Genomic DNA, 20,831 nt, shown 5'->3' with positions numbered 1-20,831 from the left:
TATTATTATCATTTTCCTCCTCAAAAGTGATATTAATCCGAACTCCTTGCAAGTACACCAGCATTACTTTCTGCCACCGTCGACATACTCGCTCACTAGTTATGATATTTCGTACAGGAACATAGTGTAACACGGCGCGCCAGCAGTCTTCATTTAGATAATCTAATATTGTACGTGAATTAGTTTCTTCATCGTCTAACATTTTATTCCAGTAAGCATATAATATGCATGTGGTATGGAGTTGTGGACTGTGGGTGGATATAGTATACTGTCAAAGGGAACCACCAATGCGCAACCAGGGAATGCTCAACCCAAGAATGTACAACCCAGCAATTGGCGTCCATGGTGTACGAGAGTTCTTGGGCCGTGAATTGATGGGTTGAGCATTCTCGGTCCGTACAAGCTTGGTCCGGGGCGAGAATTCGAAGCCACTCTCTTCACAGGCCAGCAGTGTACGACCCAGTAATTCGCGTCCACAAATCTGAGTTCCATGGCTTTGAATTGCTGGGCTGCGCATTCTCGGCCCGCCTCGAGAATGCTCGACCCATCATTGTACGACACAAGAATTGGAAGCCACAAACCAGAGACAATTTTTTTTTTCAAGGGAGCTGTCAAAACCATAAGGGACGTTCTGACATGTGCTCTAATTTTCTTGAAAAATATCGGTTTTTTCTAGTGACAGCTTTCAGTGACATTGACAGTCTTGATACCTATACCTGTCGCTTTGTGTTAGGCAAATGTTAAGTATTTTATTAAATAAATAAAATGAAAGTATGTATTTTGCGTCTGTGTAATGTTCTCTGCAAGAAGTCGTGATAAAGGAAATGGATGACAGAGATGTCGTATGGTTAAAAGGACCCATGGCCCGGCGAGGCATGCTGCGAGAGCGGCATAACAAGGCCGTTGGTCCGAGTGAGTAAATGTACTAATATTATTTAGTTCCTCCATTTCTTCCTACTTACTTAACAATGACGGCTCATATTTCAATTTTTTGACAAGGCGTCATGCCCCATGTTAAAATATCCAAGTTCTAACTATATCTTTGTTCTAATTATTATAATTCCACACTTGCAATTAAGACCGTTATGACCCCCGCTCTCATTTGGTCCTCAATTATTTAATAAACTGTTTGCATTATGTACCAGTGTGAATAATGCTTTCACTGACATGGAAAAAATAATTTTATTTTACGTTTCAGAATCTAACGTAATGAATTGAAGTACAGAAACTGCAATTAACGTATTCTTCAAACAACAAGCATGATTAGAATGTATCAAAGCCACATTATATCAGCCTATCAACCTCGATTGAAGACCAGTGACATGGGCCATTTGTTCAACAGAATACATATGCATTAATGTAATATGTTTTAATACAGCATTCTCATGACATGAATTAAAGTGAGATCAGATCAAACCACAGATCATGTTGTGTAAGTCTTGTGTATTTTTGTATTTACTGAACACATTATTGCTTTAACTTAGAATATGTATATATACTCATCCATACTAATATTATAAATAGGAAAGTGTGTCTGTCTGTCTGTTTGTTTGTCTGGCTATCACGTCAAAACGGAGTGACAAATTGACATGATTTTTTAAGTGGAGATAGTTGAAGGGATGGAGAGTGACATAGGCTACTTTTTGTCTCTTTCTAATGCGAGCGAAGCCGCGGGCAAAAGCTAGTATGTATATATATTAGAGATAAATATGGACTTTGCCAAATATGAATATTCAGATGAACATTCGGTAACACCATATTTTTGAAGCAGATGTTAAGATTAGAACTATTAAATGATTGATAATGGTTACATATGTTCTTATGACTTAGTGGATAACTAAAACTTAGTTAAAACAACTCTGAACTCAACTCTTAAACTATGGTTTTTTTACTTTTTTTTAATACAATTGTACAGTGAAACCTGGATAAGTGAGACTTCAAGGGACGCCAAAATTTATCTCACTTAAAGAGGTATCCCACTTATTCAGGGTCTCAGTTAGATAGGTATAATACAACGTTTGTTTCACTTACAGAGGGTATCACTAATAGAGGCCAGAATAGGGGGATGTGTCAGTTATAGAGGTGATAAGGTGTTTTTCATATAGTTATTATTAGTTGCATGCTAAAAGAAAAGGTAAATATGCCTTGTCTTTAAATAATTTAATATAAATATTATAAGACTTTAATGTCATTGTGTCATATATATTTTATATTATGAAAGCAAGATGAAAGTTATATTTTTTTTTACAATTTTTATGTTACAAATCGAAATTTGAGTTTTAATTAATTAAAATAACCAATAAAACCCTTAAACTCACCTAAACACAAAGAATCAATCGCATAATTTACAGATGGGCTAAGAATTATTAAAAATATGGAAATAGATTTTCATATAGTCCAAGTTACAGAGGTCATAGATTGACTGTATCTCAGATATAGAGGTAAATTTCTATAAAATTCTTAACAGACAATTAAGTGAATAGACATTTAAAATATAGTCTCAGTAACAGAGGTAAAATACACACTCTGTCTCAATAATAGAGGGAAATGTGACTAAAAAATCGAAAAGGCTAATCTCAGTTATAGAGGTCTGTTTTGTCTCACTAACAGAGGTAAATCTGTGCGAAAGTGTCGGGACCGCACCTTGGGTCCCAGCTAAAGAGGTTTCTCACTTATCCAGGTCCCACTTAACCAGGTTTCACTGTATTTATATTTTGATGCATAAGAAGGTAATTATCTCTTTTTAGTACTCATAGTTCCTTAGAAAGCAACTAAAATAGGAGCTTCTTATTCAATAGAATATGTAAGATCATCGTTAGTTATTTACTTTGATTATTCGGTAAATATTCGGCATTGCCACCAAATCATTTGGCCGAATGCGAACATTAAAAAACTTGCTGAATACTGAATATTTACCGAATATTCGGCCCATCTCTAATATATTTAACCATGTAGGCCTTGTAAAAAGTACTTATGAATTGAATAGTTGTTTACCTACATATATATTTTGTTAGTAAGCTAATTATTAGATTTTGTTTTCAGGGTTCCGTACCAAAAAGGAAAAAAAAACCCTTATGGTGTGACTCTGTCTGTCTGCCTGCCTGTCACATTCCTAAATATCTCAGGAACTACTTAAGAATATAACAAGAATAAGAATAGTTTATTGATATTAAGAAATAATTGCAATAAGGTATATTTGTCCTGTAGCCCCAAACGTGGCAGCCAAAATGAAATGAACATAAGCGTGCATGCGCGCGCCTATAGTTAAGATTTTCAACCAGTTCTTAATAACGTGTTTTGCTACTAAAGGGGACTTTTTAGATATGTTACAGGCTTTAAATACTGAGTTGTAAATACGCGGATGCAGAAAGTTAGGAAAACGTTTAGCAAATACTGTTTTCTGTGTGCGAATACTGTGTGTGGTGGGAGTAGGCATTTGAATGGTTCTATTTCCGAGTAATGTGGTATATTCTTCAGAATTTATAGTTTTTCGATGTATGATAATGAAACGCGAAGTATCAGTAATTTCTTCACACTGAGGACGTCCACATCAATATAAAGGGTCACCATTGTAAACCATTGGGGCTTTCCAAGCATGACTTTTAGCACAAACCTTTGGGCCCTTTCAAGGGGTAGAGCTAGTGGAACCATCCCACACGCCAATGCAGTACGACATGATCAATTCAGACTTTTCTGACTCTTGCCGATAGTACATCAATGTGTTTTTGAAATTTAGGTTTTCATTGAGTGTAATGACTAGGTACTTTACTATTCTGCAGTTGCTGACTACATACATCACATGTCCTTTGAGAGAGAGTTGTTGGAACATCTGTAGAATTGTCACAGTAAAGTTTAAGGTTTCGTCGTGTACTGGGGGCAAAAGCCGTTTTATGAAAACATAAATAAGTATTTCCTTTTAAAGATGTTAAGAGAGAGCAGGTTGTCTGCAAGCCATTGGCGATCAAAGATAAACCTGACTCAGCTACAGCAAAGCAATGAATTTGAAATTTGGCATAGTTATGAACCTCTACAAATTGAAAGTATTATTTTTAGAAATTTATTAATGTTAATTATAGAAAATGACCAAACTGAACGGGGGGCACGTCCGTCCGTCTGTCCGTATGTCCGTCCGTCCGTCTGTCTGTGTGTGTGTCTGTCTGTCAGTGGCATCGTAGCTCCTGAATGGATGAACCGATTTAGATTTCGTTTTTTTTTAAGCTGAGTTAGTTGGGAGTGTTCTTAGCCATGTTTCATGAAAATCGGTCTACTATAATAACTTGTGATTGTCTAAAGCCGTAGGTTGCAGGTTCGAGTCCTGTTGGTCGTGTAAATTTTTCCTTTAATTTAAAAATATGCTATTAATTGATATTGATGTTATTATTCCACATTTTTTTTACATTAATATTGAATTGTTGAAATATTAGGTGTAATATTATACGGATTGCCGACATACGTTTTGATATATTGTAAATACTAACCCTAATGGCATGTTTACTAACTTTCTAAGGATACCCTGTTTGTCCGAAATAAAAGATTTTATTAGGTATACAGATATTGACCTATACTTCCCTGTCTGAGTGGGTTCATTTGAGCTGATATTTAGTTTCAGGCTCATACCCAACAAAAACGAAGTGAGCAAATGCATTACACTACACCTTTCCTATTTTGAAAGTCAGACTAAGGTTCAAATCAGAATAGCAGACACTACATAGTTAAATTTTTTGGTCATGTAATATAATAATGGCCACTGTATCTGATAATTATTATTAAGTACATATTTATTTATTTTCCTTTTCAGAACATTGGTGTTCCGGACCTGTGAGAGGCATGTGCAGACTTGCAGAGCTAAAGGCAACCCTACGGAGGCCCAGCTGACACATTACTAAAATGTAAGGTTTACACTGGGCAAATGGTGCCCTTACTTCTTGTGCCGTGGGAAGCAGGATAAACCAGCCCCTCTAGCACAACTTGCCTTGTCGCGTGCGAGTCCATACTTGAAGTCGCGCTTGATGTATGGACTCGCGCACTGTTCTTACTGTTTCCCAGATCTGCAAATTTTTATAATAATATGCAGCAGGGAATAAAATCTGTGATATTAAAACACTCGCTCTAGTGCTTAACAAGCTCTTTTGCATTACTTTATCATCCGACATTCTATTTCAATATACCTTTTAATATTAAAAGAGGCATAAGCTATTAAAATTTAAACTCTTTGGCTACCAAAGACGCTAAAATGCTTTGCGCCTACAACCCAATATTGAATTGTAAATTGTCAAAAAGTTCTCCTCAAACATATCAACCCTGATTCGGCTTTCGCCAACCAAAAATCGCTCATTAGTATGAACATGCGTACGGGCCGTACGGCTGCGTTCAGCGGCGATGACGCATAGGCGACTTTATACTAACGAGCGATTTTTGGTCGGCTAGCGCCGATTCCGCGATATGTTTAGGGAACCCTTCTTGTCTCGCAAATTTCAGACACTTTGGTAGTCAATAATTTTGACAGAAAATCCCCGGACTGACCAACGGCAAAGTGCCCCGCCACGCCGTCTCGGCCCCAAACGTGCGTCCGAGATCCGCAAGCTGTTCAACCTGAGCAAGGAGGACGACGTAAGCAGCCATGTCGTCAAGCGCGTGCTGCCGCCCAAGGAGGGCAAGGAGAATGCCAAGCCCAGATCAAAGGTGATGGTGCAAAATCACACAGAAATTATCCTATCAGAGCTTGGAAAGGGTGAGCTCATATAACATCTTCATGGATCTATAATCTTCAACTAAAATATATAATTCAACTTAAATACATTTAAATATGAATGAAAATTTATTAAAATGAATAGTACCTATGTTCAGTAATAAACTGAGTTTTATTAAAAACATATTAAACAATGTGCTAATTCTTATTAAATTAATTTGGTGATGAGGTCTTAGTGGCTCAGTTGGCAGAGAGTTGAAGTATCGCCCAGGGCTACTTAATTTTTCCTCTTTTACGTTTAAAAATGATATTTTTAACCGCCACCTCAAATCTCTCAAGGAAGGTGGTTTTCAATTTGTCTATATGTTTCTTTTATTTATTTTTTAATATTTGTTCCACGATATCTCCGTCGTTACTGGACCAATTTTTTTTTTATTGAATGTATATGCATACAGATTGTTCCCAATTTTCTCAGAACCCAGTTCTGATGATGGGATCCTGGAGAAATCGAGGGAACTCCTCAAATCTGAAAGGAACACATATGGTGATTTTTGTGTTTTTAAGGAACAGCATGCATTTACGTACGGAACAGTGACATTTGGTGCAGTGGAACCGCTGATGATGGTCAGAACGGAACTCCTCAAATCTGTACGGCACGCTTATAGTGACTTTGGTATTTTTATAAGAACAGCATGCGCTTACGTCCAGAACAGTGACATTTGGTGCAGTGGAACTGCTGATGATGGTCAGAACCGAACTCCTCAAATCTGAACGGCACACTTATAGTGACTTTGGTATTTTTATAAGAACTGCGTGCGCTTACGTCCAGAACAGTGACATTTGGTGCAGTGGAACTGCTGATGATGGTCAGAACCGAACTCCTCAAATCTGAACGGCATACTTAGTGACGTTGGTATTTTTATAAGAACAGCATGCACTTACGTCCAGAACAGTGACATTTGGTGCAGTGGAACTGCTGATGATGGTCAGAACCGAACTCCTCAAATCTGAACGGCACACTTATAGTGACTGGTATTTTTATAAGAACAGCATGCGCTTACGTCCAGAACAGTGACATTTGGTGCAGTGGAACTGCTGATGATGGTCAGAACCGAACTCCTCAAATCTGAACGGCACACTTAGTGACTTTGGTATTTTTATAAGAACAGCATGCACTTACGTCCAGAACAGTGACATTTGGTGCAGTGGAACTGCTGATGATGGTCAGAACGGAACTCCTCAAATTTGAACGGCACGCTTATAGTGACTTTGGTATTTTTATAACAACAGCACATTGACATTTGGTGCAGTGGAACTGCTGATGATGATCAGAACCAAACTCCTCAAATCTGAACGGCACACTTATAGTGACTTTGGTATTTTTATAAGAATAGCATGCATTTAAGTTCAGAACAGTGACATTTATTTAGTTATGTTTGTTACGAATATTGAGTTTTCAACTTTTCAAATCAAATTTTGTCTTCGATTTCTTATAATCAGATTCATGAGGAATTGTTGAGGAAACTCCTCAAACCTCAACGGTATATGTCTGTCGGCCTAGTGAAAAAGGGTATAACTCAAATTGACTCGGTGAAAAAGGGCACAAGTCCTATCTCGTTCTTGTGACCTTTTTCACCGAGTCAATTTGAGTTATACCCTTTTTCACTAGGCCCACAGATGTATATTCATTTGTATTGCCATCAAATAATTAAAGTATTAAAAGCAGTTTTAGAAAATACCTATACATTTCTACATAATCCAACAATTCGCAAGTAGCTTTCACAAGAACCCCAAAGGCGGCGGTTTTTTTTCTTAAAAATTATGTTTTTAAATTTCAGGCACACCCGGCGTCGAACATAGAAATAACAACCAATCTAAATTTGATTTCGCTACTTCTGCCCGAGGTAAATATCGATCCTCTCGCTCACTTAATACTAGTACCTAAGTGTAGGTATTCATTTGTACTTGTGGTAAAGCGCTGGTGGCCTAGTGGTAAGAGCGTGCGCCAATCCGAAGTTGCGGGTTCGAACCCCGACTCGTACCAATGAGATTTCGAAACTTATGTGCGAAATGTCTCTTGATATTTGCCAGTCGCTTTCCGGTGAAGGAAAACACCGTGAGGAAACCGGATTAAACCTAATAAGGCCTACTTAGTTGTTACTCTTTGGCTTGAAAGGTCAGATGGCAGTCATTTTCGTACAACTAGTGCCTATCTCAAACCTGAACGGTACCTATACGTATATTGATTGTATTTGGTTACATAGCGAAAGTGATGCTTGAATATTTGCCAATTTTAACAAATGTTAGTTGTAGGATATGGGTTAAATTGTCAAAACTGAAGGCTAAAAGTTTTAATTTTGTTTCGAGAATATATTTATTCAAAAGACAAAAGTACAAGGTAAATATAAGGTACTAACTTGTGCCCGCGGCCTCGCTCGCGTTAGAAAGAGACAAAAAGTAGCCCATGTCACTCTCCATCCCTTCAACTACCTCCACTTAAACAATCACGTCAATTCGTCACTCCGTTTTACCGTGAAAGATGGACAGACACACACACTTTCCCATTTATAATATTAGTATGGATATGTAAAACTAGGAATGTAAACTATGTAATGTGGAAACTATGTAAATAATACTAGGAAGTTATGAAGGCCGTACTACACTTATTGAAGAATTAAACTTATTTTTTGAATAACTCGATAACATTAACAGTAAGAGTTAAAACACTAGTAAAACACTAGTTTCTTAGAGAAATTTATTGTATTTGACCAAAACAATAATTTTGTTTTTCTTTTTTCAGTTTCGACCAAACGTGAGGTGATTCTTGAAGTCAAGAAACTTCAAACGGAAATTAAACGTATACGCAAAAAGGAGCTTTCATAAAAGCACCGGTTGGAAGAAGCTCACCAAATGTCCAACAAGTCTCTGCGTACCAAATCTTAAAGAATATAAAGGCCTGTGAAACATAATTCAAAACACCATGAGTTATGACAGAAAGCGATAGATGTTTTAAAGACAACAAAATTTATGAAAAAAGTGAATCAGGGAAATTAAATTCAATGTGTGCGTGTGGATGAGCACCCTCCGAAAAAAAAACACGCTGATCATTCACTCATTAACAGGTGCTCACTCAGTTCTCACAAACTACCAACGAAAACAGTGAATGTATTCATTTAACGTTTAATATTATATACTTACCAGCATTTAATAAAAAATATGCCAACTTACCTCTATAAATTGTAGATCACCTAGTGACGTAATTGTCAACTATTTTGAATTTCGATCATTAGCAGCTGTTTAATAGACGCCATTTTTGTTACGCATACTACTACAAACGTATACATACATTATATACGCACACAAACAAATATTATCGGCCGACAACTGGCGGGGGCTCCGGCATGCCAAAAAATGTCGGAAGCGTCCTGCCGATATCGGGTGAGCGTCAGGACCCCTGGATCACTACAGATATTTGATGTTTAGTACATACTAAAATTTAGTACCTATTTGATACTATTTGGTACCTGAGTACATATATTTGGTACCTCCACTGATATATAAAAATCGAGCGAATAAAGTGGCCAGACATTCTGACGTCAGGATGTCTGGACCATTTTTGGTTTACATAGTTCTAGACAACACTACTAATTGATATCTTAGTCAATATTTACTACCTATTTGAATAGAATAGAATAGAACTCATTTATTCAGGCAACACATCAGTAAGTACAAATCAATTAATAAAGTAGGATAAAACACATCAAACATCAATAGATAAAATAGGACAAAAAGTTGCACAAGGTAAAAAGTACTAATAACGATGTGAGGCCTAAAATGGTCTCCACTCAGCATTGCAGATGACACGGCTAGCGTGGTCAACGGCGCTGGTTTTCTGTGGAGCCAGCGGATTTGGTACCTGTCAATATATTTTTTTCAAATTTTTTGGCGTACCAGAAAAAAGTTATGACTGAATTTAAGAGCCCGGCCGTGCCGTCGAAGTATGTAGCGCCTGTCAAAAGTATAGAGGCAAATCCGCCTGCCCTCCTGCGCGCGTCAACTTAAATAGGAATTTAGTTTTAGGCACTCGCACATCATCTCTACTACTGACTAGTGGCATTAATATAGTCGAAATATATAAGTAATTAGTGTAATTACATTAGTTTTCCATTTTCCTCCTGAGAGACCTAAACACGTGGCAACAGTTGGGCAAATTCTAGGGGGGAAATAGCATAAACTGTTATAATTAACAGCGTCATTGGTAATATTGGTATATAGGATGTATTTTGATGATGTGGACCAGTCTATGGTCCACGAGCTCCGTTATAAGGGTTCATCATATAAATAAACCACTGCTTTCGGTAACATTTGTTTTTGCATCGATTAGTGTCAATTATGAATTAAGAATAAATACAAACATCAAATCAATCATCTACTATCAGTACCTACAACCACAATGCCGCCAAATCTGCCATACAGCTCTACAGCTGCTGAACACTCGCAAAAATGACCGGCTGTCAGGGGTAAAATGATTTACAAATTTCTCCGCCAGGAGATGTCTCTCATCGACATGACATGAGATTAGACGTTATTGAGACTGTAGGAGGTTCTCTCAGGAGGAAAATGGAAAACTAGTGTAATAATTACACTAATTACTTTTATATTTCGACTATATTAATGCCACTAGTCAGTAGAGATAAAATAAAAAAAATAAAAATAAATATTATAGGACATTCTTACACAGATTGACTGAGGCCCACGGTAAGCTCAAGAAGGCTTGTGCTGTGGGTACTCAGACAACGATATATATAATATATAAATACTTATATACATAGAAAACATCCATCATTCCATCCATGACTCAGGAACAAATATCTGTGCTCAACACACAAATAAATGCCCTTACCGGGATTCGAACCCGGAACCGCGGCGTAGCAGGCAGGGTCACTACCGACTGCGCCAAACCGGTCATCCGGTAGAGATGATGTGCGAGTGCCTAAAAATAAATTCCTATTTAAGTTGACGCGCAGGAGGGCAGGCGGATTTGCCTCTATTCTTTTGACAGGCGCTACGTACTTCAACGCCACGGCTGGGCTCACAACTTTAAATTCCATCATAACTTTTTTCTGGTACGCCAAAAAATTTGAAAAAGATATATTGACAGGTACCAAATAGGTAGTAAATATTGACTAAGATATCAATTAGTAGTGTTGTCTAGAACTATGTAAACCAAAAATGGTCCAGACATCCTGACGTCAGAATGTCTGGCCACTTTATTCGCTCGATTTTTCGATATCAGTGGAGGTACCAAATATATGTACTCAGGTACCAAATAGTATCAAATAGGTACTTAATTTTAGTATGTACTAAACATCAAATATCTGTAGTGGTCCAGGGGTCCTGACGCTCACGATATCGGCAGTTAGATGGTGCCTCGGACAAAAACTGTTGTAGGAAAGTGCCATCGGCATTATATCCGCAATTTTTGCGTTTTATATCGTTTTTTAGTAATAGTGATCTTATATCGTTTTTTAGTAATAGTGATCTATTAAATACATAAATGAAGACCTGGAAGCGCATAAATCTTACATTTTACATCCTTCCTACATCCGATATCGGATCGGATAATGTGAAAACGGCCTAAGGGTTCCTAGTTGACTATGGAACCCTAAAAACGATTCTGGCCCCGTAGCCGAATGGCATTTCTCCGACGCCAAACGAAAGCGATACGCCGCTGGCTCTGTCGCGCCAATACGCAAGCGCGATAGAGATAGATATCTACTAGCGCTTCATTTCGTGAGCGTTTCGTGAGCGATTGTGCCATTCGGCTAGCCACCCTGAGCAGCGTACTTCTGAACAAATGACGTACGAGCTGACTGGCGAAACTTGACCAAAGATAATGATGCCGGCCAAAGCAATTATGTTTGTGGTTGGGTTTTAAAGAAATGTCTGCAAAAAGTCGTCAAAGGGTGTCCACGGTGTAGGTACGCATTACTTGACAAGTCGCCAAATGAGAAAAACGCGTTCATACAGGCAAAAGAATATAAAAATAAAAAATTTGCCATCCCAGCTAGGAGTTAGACAAGAGGTACAAATAATTGCTGTCCTTTTTAAGGCAAAATGTGCCAAAATTGGCACATTTGTATCATAAACATAATGCGCTACGAGTAGGTATTACGTGTTTTTATTTTGCTCCTTGCTGCTACGTGCGGTTAAACAATGACTTGCCTCGTTGTAAAACAAATGACTTCTCACTTCTAGCACATCTCAGACACTGGCGATCAAAGAGGCGCGTTCCTAGCACACATTCTAAGCTCGTGTAGGTGAACGCGTACTATGCTTGTGTGAGTAAGATATACAGGTTGACGGTTCGCGTTTTTGACAGGCGGTAACTGTGAAGTAACCGAGAGGGGGTGGGCGGTGCTTTCAGCGGGGAGCAGGAGTGGCCATACTGATAGTACTCTTTATTATACTGTGCTTCTAGGGACCCTATGAAAGAAACAAATGGAATTTCATTTCCTTGATTTACTTTAAAGTGTATTGTAAAAATAGTGTCATTTACTTAAGACGATACAGGAGGGGTCAATTCTCCATACAAACGCTCTCGACTATTTCCTCTCTATTTTTTGAAAACAGAACAATGATTTTTTCAACACAGTAGTAGTAGTAGTAGTAGTAATCACTTTATTGTGTACAACAGATTCATATACAGTTTACAGGAACAGAGGTACAAAGGCGAACTTATCCCTATAAGGGATCTCTTCCAGCTAACCTTAGATTAGATGAGAGGAACATTAAAGTAGGCAAGATAGACAAACTTACAGAAGTACAATAAAGGTCAGAAATAAACCAAAATAATGTCCACAAGTAAATAAACTACATAAATACTAAATAATATTATGAAATAAACTACATATACGAATACACAAATAAAATACGATATATAAATATATATATACATAAATATGAATATCGCAAGAAATATGTACTTCTCAAATAGGAGTAGGTTCAGAAGGAATACACATAACCAGATCACGCTTGGTTGGAAAGCCAAAGCTTCTTCAAATTAGTCTTGAGTGATGCCACAGACTGAGACTGTTTGAGAGACCGGGGCAGTTCATTCCACAATTTCACCGCGCGCACCGTGAAAGACTTTGCATACGTACGTGTATTATTTGTCGGAATGGCAAGCGTAAGATTAGTGCTTGAACGTAAGCGGTGTTCACTGCCTTCAGCCAGATAGTTAAATCTCTCAGATAGGTAAGTTGGCGAACAGGGGTTATAGAGTACGTTACACAGATTATTATTATTTTTATTTGTGTCGGAGCGTTTTGATTTTTTTGTTATTATTATTTTTAAAGACGCTGGAGCCCATCCAAAATTTCCAAAAACGGCGTTATTGATTATGACGCAAAAATGTGTGGTATTCAAAATTGAATTAACAATTAAGCAAAAAAACTAAACGGTCCGACACAGATTATTTCATTGTTATTCAGATTTCGTTTCGATTGATTAAGTTTTGAAAGAGGAAACAGTCGAGAGCGGAACCTCGATTTCAAAGATTTTTTCGCAATATCTTTTAACTGAGTTGTTCTTATTGGACAATTTTTTTTTTTCGATAAATCTAGTTAATTACACTAGTATATATTTAACTATAGTTCCCAAATTGAAAGGGGGCTCCTTTTAATTTTATCATTTTCGCTCCTGTAGCGTCTTAACTAATATCCTTACTAATGCGCAAAGTAGTACCTAGTTTACTAATAATCCATGTCGAAACTTTAGAGGACAGTATATCTACTTGTAATGTACAATACACGTGCGATTAGATAATTCGTAACTGTTGTCGACTTACAAGTTACAACGTTCCCTATTATTCATTTTATGTCACTCGTTTAGATTTCCCCTTTTTTGCACTTGTATCGTAAATAACTAATAATGTTACTACATTTGATGTCACTTGTCAGTTTTAGTATAGGTTATTTTTTACACATTGGTTTATGCTGAGAATGCGTTTACTCTCAGCAGAAACATTATATTGTAAACGAATGATGGTTGTATATTTTTGAAATATTTCATTAAATAGTGTTTACGAGTGTTTAGTGGACACATCGCCTCGTGATGTGTAATGAATGACCAACCTAGCACACTTGTATCATATGAAATAAAATTCAATGCATTTGTTTAACATTATGTACAGATATTTAGGGTGGTAATATCATTAGTGTTATGTGTGTCCAGATATGTCAATACATTATATGCAATATGTCCTCTATTATAGGATGTATATAATACTAACTTTTGCCCGCGGCTTCGCTCACGTTAGAAAGAGACCAAAAGTATCCTGGGTCACTCACCATCCCTTCAACTATCTCCACCTAAAAAATTACGTCGATTCGTCGCTCCGTTTTGCCGTGAAAGACGGGGAAACAAACAGACACACACACTTTCCCATTTATAGTATTAGTATGGATAAACGAATTCTTAAATATACCTGGCAGGCAACTATGGTCGCGCGATAAATGATAAAACATGAGGCCGCCCCTATCTATATATATATATATAGATGTTTTATCATTTATCGCGTGACCATACTTGCCTACGTGGGCTAAATACTACACCCGGGAAACAGTTCTATTTTCATCTAAAAACTATTGTGTTTTTTTTTACAATGCCAAACTGATTTGATAGATTCGTTTTCATTTATACTCAAATACACTTTTGTTAATTACTTGATAATCCTATAGCAATAATGACAGAGGTAATTAGGTACCTGGGCCATTTTTTTCAAAGTTGTCCACCCCGCTTTTTTGTAACATGGGTATTTTTTACGCGATTCATACTCAGAATCGAAAGCTCTTTCGATCCTGATAGGAGAAAATAAAGTCCCAAGATTTCCATACATTTTTTTCGAACCTTCCATTCCGTTACCGCCATATAAAATGTATGAAAAAATGGTAACGGAAGGGGAAAAAACTTTGGGACACTTTTTTCTCCTATTAGGAATGAAAGAGCTCGTGATTCTGAGTGGAAAACACATAAACATTTCCAAATCCAAAAACAAAGTGAGGCAGACAACTTTGAAAAAAAAATGGCCCTCCTACTTTTAATCTCCTTTTCTGTGATTTTCATACAAACTTCTAGCCCTCAAGTTTACCTGCTATTGTTGTTATTGTTATTGGCTATTACCGACACATTTAAAGGGAATTGCACTATACTGTGGTGCATTTTCATGCATTCTATCTGTGCCTAGTATACTTTAAATATCACACTATATTCATATTCTTCATAGGTCCACAATTTCAAACCCCCCCCCCCCCCCCCCCCCAGCTCAGCTAATCTAAAAGAAATCCCTGTTTGGGTTTTGGAAAAAATTATAGATATTTACATAATACATGTATGGTTTACTCAAATATTCCCTTGTACTTTTCAATATTATAAATGTGTGTAAATAAACTGTTAAGTTTAAATTATGAGGTATTAATTATATTTTCCTTCCTTATTATTCCATCCAGTCGGTACCTATTCAAAAAGCAACTCTATTATAATTATCTCATTGAAATCTTGTTTTGTATAACTTGTTATTGTACAACTTACTTATCGTCCATTTCAACTTTTGAGAATCGATTCGTATTGTACAATATAGGCCGGCTATTGCCGTCAGTCTTAAAATTATAATCTGAAAAAATATTATTTTATAAAAATCAGATCGAGTGCACGCGGAGTTTCATACAATTTCGCGACTGTCTACATACACTCTTGTTATTTAAGATTAAGTACTCAGATCAATCTGACAGATTGCATACAAGTTTTTTTTAAAGATTATGAATTGTAAGGCTGTCTGTTGACGGTCTAAGGGTACCTGAACTTAAAATGTTAAATCCAAATATAATTTGACTACGTTTTATGATTTACTTATTTATATTTGTATATTTACAGAAAGAATGGCAGAGAATTTTGCCAACTGTCACGCGAGAAGGCAGGCACAACTGAACGGGGCCGCGCGACCGACCAGACGTAATCGCGAAGCACAACTCGTCCGAGCGACGGCAGTCAATAATAACATGCGGGCTCTGGAAGCCGGCATCATCACGCTGCGATACTTCCTGGTCGCCGTCAGCGCTCGCATAAACGTCGGCGAAGTGGTCGCAGACCCTGACGTCCCGGAGATGGCCGAGGAGATCGAGGTGGCGGACTGGGACGAGGAAGTGCCTGACGCCGAGGTGGAGGTGTTGCTGCCCCCCGCGCCACCCGCGGCCCCCGCACCCGCGCCCCCCGCGGCCCCCTCGCCCCCTGCCCCCGCCCCCGCCGCCACGCGCTGCGGTATATGCCTGGAGCAGCCACCCACGCGCGTGCTCATACCTTGCGGGCACGTATTATGTGACCCGTGTCTCGTGGGAGTACAGCAGGCTTCCGGAGCTAACCGATGTCCATATTGCAGGAGTCATATTGGCTCCTGCATTAACATATATTTATAAGGTGGGTCTAGATTCTTTTTTTCTTTTTTATAAACTTTATTTTTGCATGTTCATATTCATATTCATATTTATTGATATTGCATATTTATACATTACACGTCAGAAACATAAACATTCATTATTACTAAGTACATAATTCTTATTACTCTAAGAATTAAATTATAAAATTTATAAATGTGTTCTATATAATTTAAATAATTTAAATACATTATCGCGCTAAATATTACATTTCAAGGAATTCATTGATGTCATAGAAGGCATTATCAATAAGCCATTTTTTTAATTTATTGTAAAATACATTATCATTGGATATAGCGGTTATTTGTTCGGGGATACAATTATAGATTTTAGGGCCAATAGCATAGGTCGTTTTGGTAGATTTGGTCAGTCTGAAGTTAGATGTTTCGAGTAAACCCCTGTTCCTGTTCCTTAAGCATCTCAAGTTACCGGCTCTGTGTGGGAATGTGTCAATGTGGGTTCTTACGAACTTTACAATGTTAAAAATATATTGCGATGGTAATGTCATAATACGTAATGATATAAATAGTTGTCGAGCTGGCGATCCAGAAGGCACGTTGGCTATTATTCTTACCGCTCGCTTCTGCAACACGAAGACACGACGCCAGTCAGCGGCGACCCCCCAAAATTCTAGACTGTAGTTTAGCACAGAATGAAAAAGGGCAAAATAACTATTCCGCACTTGTGCTTGAGGATGAACAAAAGACAATCTTTTAAGTGCAAAACAGATGCCTGCCAACTTAGTGCATACTAATTGAATTTGGGTGTCCCATTTTAGCGATTGATCGAGTGTAACACCCAAAAATTTGGCAGAGTTGACTTGCGGGAGGATTGTGTTGTTAATGGTAACCACTAGCGGTCTTGGCGGTCTCCCTCCTAGGTTAAAGTGGAGAACCTGAGTTTTTGACACATTGAGGACGAGCCCATTAACAGAAAACCAATGTAGGAGTTTATGTACGTCACGGGTGATTGACGTCTCTAAGCTGTCTATGTTAGGAGCGGTTATTATGTCGCAAGCGTCGTCAGCAAAAACGTACATATTGCCGTCTACGGCGTCCGGTAAGTCATTTACTTGTAATAAAAAACATAGATTAGCCAAGGACGAACCCTGGGGGACCCCAATGTCCACAGACCCACAGTCAGATTTTACCGATCCACTATTTATTACAACGGATTGCTGTTTTCTTCGTTTCTTTCTTGTATGGTACGCGTAAAAAAGACGAGTGGCGTGAGTAACAATTTGAGGCGAAGCCGAAAATTATTAATAAAGACGCCACGAGTGTTTTTTGACTCAGTTAAACACCGTTGCATACAATACTTTTTCTACGACCATGTACTTACTTTTTAATAGTTTTGTAAAATAACTTTCGTGAAATTATTATATTTATTTCCTATATTTTGACTTGTCGGTCTCCCCTCTGTTCCTGCCTCCCCTGTCGCTCGCTCCCCGGCCGGCGCCCCGCGGCCCGCTATAAAGCTACCTAACAATGCTTTAAGATCTATTTATTTATTTCAAAAATAGTGATACAGCATGACAGTATTTAATACTAAATCACTGCAAAACTAAAAACAAGTACAAAACATTTTTTATACATGATAAACTGTTGAAAGACGTACATCCATCCTCTCGCAGAACCTCAATAATTCGTCGCGTACAGCACTCCATCTGCCAGCAAATAAATCGCACTCAAGTGCTGATGCTAAGAGAGCATTCAGGAGGGGCAAAGGGCGAACAAGAGGAGATTTTCTGTGAGACACGGTTCGCGATACTGGGCCTACAAATAAACCACGATCACGAGGCCGGAAATTGACTCTGGTCGGCATAGGAACATAAAGGCGCAGTAATTGCGCTACGAGTTCAGGACAGTATGATTCACCTCGTATATCGTATGCGTGGGTGCGCAGGGCGCCGAGCGGGGGCGGGCATCCGCCATGTAGGGTTTCAACGATCTATGCACGACACTGTAAATGACGAATAACAACACAGGAGTAGAAAAAATATGAAAAGGGGGAGGGGGGTGCCTTGGAGAATGAAACTAATTGTTTTTATATACCTTTCAGGGGCGAAGGGGGCCAGTGACGGTCTAGCGCCGTCGAGCCGTGGGCTCAAAAGCCTATGAATAATGGAACCCACATTTGGGTAAGATAAATTAATGTTTTTTTTTTTTATTATCTCTAAGTGCCTCGCTTACTGTAAGAGTGAAGGAACGTTCACACAATATAGTCATAGATAATAAATTAATATTTTTTATAAATAATTCTATTGATATTTATACTTTAAATGATGTTAATGATATAATTTAAATTGTATAGAAATATTCCTTTCCATTCTTGTAAAATTGAATTAAGTTTATCATAAACGTGATAGTGAATATAAGTACAATTTTAGGTCAAGAACTGAGCCACGGCAATAGGCTGACCGTCGAGCCAAGGGCTCAAAATCCTAACCGTATGACAGAGTCCTAAACTAGGTTTGAATAATTCAAATTATTACTTTGTATCAGCTCTACAAATCAGTTTTCAACAAATACTAAAATAATACTTGAAATGGAATTTCAACTTAATAGATGGAGCACGCGATTGCAGCCTTCGTGAAGATTTCATTAAACAATGGAACTGAGTCAACTGACAATCAGCTCATCAATTTTATCATCAGTATGGCAAGGGTAAAATCAACATTTTATCTAGTCTTCTACAGATCTACGTTTTTAATACATGAAACTATCAGTTACATTTTACATAGTAAAACATGCTTAGATACTTTGCATATTTGCTTCCAAGAAATTACGAATGACTTAAAAACTGTTCCTGATAAAATCTTTACAGAAGTTGATATAAATATAATATAAAGTTGATATTAAAATAATATCTTATTGGCCATAATTATCCGGAAAATGACGTTATAGACATTTTCGCGAAAAAAGATTAACAAAACTTTTTTTAAATAAGGTCAGTGTCGGAAGGCCCAGAGTAGACTGTCTTTCTACCCAGAAAGACCGTCTACTGAATGTAAATTGTGTATTTATATATCTATCACTTCTTACACGTCCGAAGATATACTAGTTTTCTATCCTTAATCCATTGGTCTTCAATAGATATCCCTAGGACGAACACTAGTTAACAAAAAACTTTAATCGTGTTTCGAACTCGACTATCCAGAGGTTTAAACAAAAAATTTACCTACCGGTACTTTAGAAACTTTCCAAAATGAAGGTGATTATTTATTACTTTTAGGTTTATTTGAGATAATTAATAATTCCATTTAAGCTTAGGAATATGTCCTTGATATAATAGTTTTTGTTATACAAACTTTGCCCAGTTGTATTTTAACGCCGAGTGTGGAGTTGAAAAACGAGCAAGTGAAAGGATTCTATATTTGAACCACGAGCGAAGCGAGTGGTTCGAGAATAGAATCCTGAACTTGCGAGTTTTTTAACACACGAGAAGTAAAATACATTTGCACCCGAGTGTAACACAAAACTTTTCCCCTCACTATAGCGAGGAAACTACAACGCAAACAATGCGTTTATCACTGCTTCCAGTAGTTCCACAGGTGGTAAATCATCTTTGTTTCTAGATTCACCTACTTTTATCAATTTTAAAGCAGTTAATTTGACTTTATTCAAGGTCAAATTACTTTACCCACTAGTGGATAAAATGCGTTTTTACCCGTTGGTATTAAAGGACAAAACACGTGTTTCCGAGCTAGTGAGGGGAAAACATTTTTAATAATAAGCAAGCTTTATAAACGGTATTTTTTTACAGGCGCCGCGCTGACAAGTCGCAAGCCATCGCTGAGTCGCTCGTCAATATAAGGACTTCCACATACTTATTAATTATTCTATTTAATACTTTTACGACTCATTGTGAACCATATGATAGTTTAAATTATTTTATATTTACAGGGACCACTGGCCTGTGACTGCTGAGTGCAGAGCCACCGAGTCATCGTAAAATTTAGTATGGTTTTTTTTACTTTTCTATCTTTGACGTAGAAGTATAAAATAACTGAACTAAACACTCTTTTAGTCCAGTTATATATATTTCTTAATTTAAGTATGTTTTTGAAATTTTTTTAAGTTTATTTTATTTTTGTCTATGTTAAAAAACATAAATAACTGAACTACACTTAGTCCAAGTATGTATGTTTTTTAAACGTCTGTGGAGGGTGGGTGGTGGGGAGCCACATCAGCACGGGAAGCATGGTCGCGCGATAAATGATAAAACATCTGGCCGTCCCTATCGCACTTACTGATAGTGCGATAGGGACGGCCTGATATTTTATCGTCTATCGCGCGACCATGCTTCCCGTGCAGGAAACCTCCTCGAGAGCCTAGGCACTTCTAATTCCTCTTGATCCGATTGATCAGCTGGCATCTGAAGGGTCTTGGCCGGTGCGCCCTGGGGGTAACGGTAAATAATTATTGTCGTGACATACGAGGATATTGCTTACCGATGCCGCTAATGTCCTGATCCTGATATACCCCCCGGTGAACTCGACACTACGTCAGCGTGCTTATGCTGATGTTGTGGGTCAGCCTCGAACAGCTGACCGGGTCAAGGCATCTACTAAGGTGCGTGATGAACGGGCCCCACTCAAGAAGTCCTCCGGCGTCAGTGTGGATAAGGAGGGATTCACACTGGTGGAAAGA

General features: G+C 37.9%; 1 protein-coding gene and 1 long non-coding RNA gene across 2 annotated transcripts; both read left to right on the top strand.

The window, feature by feature from the left end:
- The first annotated feature begins 668 nt into the window (after window positions 1-668).
- Window positions 669-4,857, top strand: LOC125227870. The gene is made up of 3 exons (XR_007177229.1): window positions 669-912; window positions 1,199-1,432; window positions 4,799-4,857. It is a non-coding gene; the product is annotated as an uncharacterized LOC125227870 (long non-coding RNA).
- Window positions 4,858-5,534: 677 nt separating this feature from the next.
- LOC125227868 (E3 ubiquitin-protein ligase LRSAM1-like) lies at window positions 5,535-20,658 on the top strand. The gene is made up of 5 exons (XM_048132246.1): window positions 5,535-5,682; window positions 15,623-16,162; window positions 18,241-18,319; window positions 18,747-18,845; window positions 19,945-20,658. The coding sequence occupies exon 2, from the start codon at window positions 15,628-15,630 to the stop codon at window positions 16,159-16,161; it is 534 nt and encodes a 177-aa protein (XP_047988203.1). The 5' UTR covers window positions 5,535-5,682; window positions 15,623-15,627; the 3' UTR covers window position 16,162; window positions 18,241-18,319; window positions 18,747-18,845; window positions 19,945-20,658.
- The last annotated feature ends 173 nt before the right edge of the window (window positions 20,659-20,831 follow it).

The sequence above is a fragment of the Leguminivora glycinivorella genome, chromosome 7, assembly GCF_023078275.1.
Source record: "Leguminivora glycinivorella isolate SPB_JAAS2020 chromosome 7, LegGlyc_1.1, whole genome shotgun sequence".
Classification (NCBI taxonomy): domain Eukaryota; kingdom Metazoa; phylum Arthropoda; class Insecta; order Lepidoptera; family Tortricidae; genus Leguminivora; species Leguminivora glycinivorella.
The sequence above is the reverse complement of the archived record's forward strand: the minus strand, read 5'-3'. Positions and strand labels throughout refer to the sequence as shown.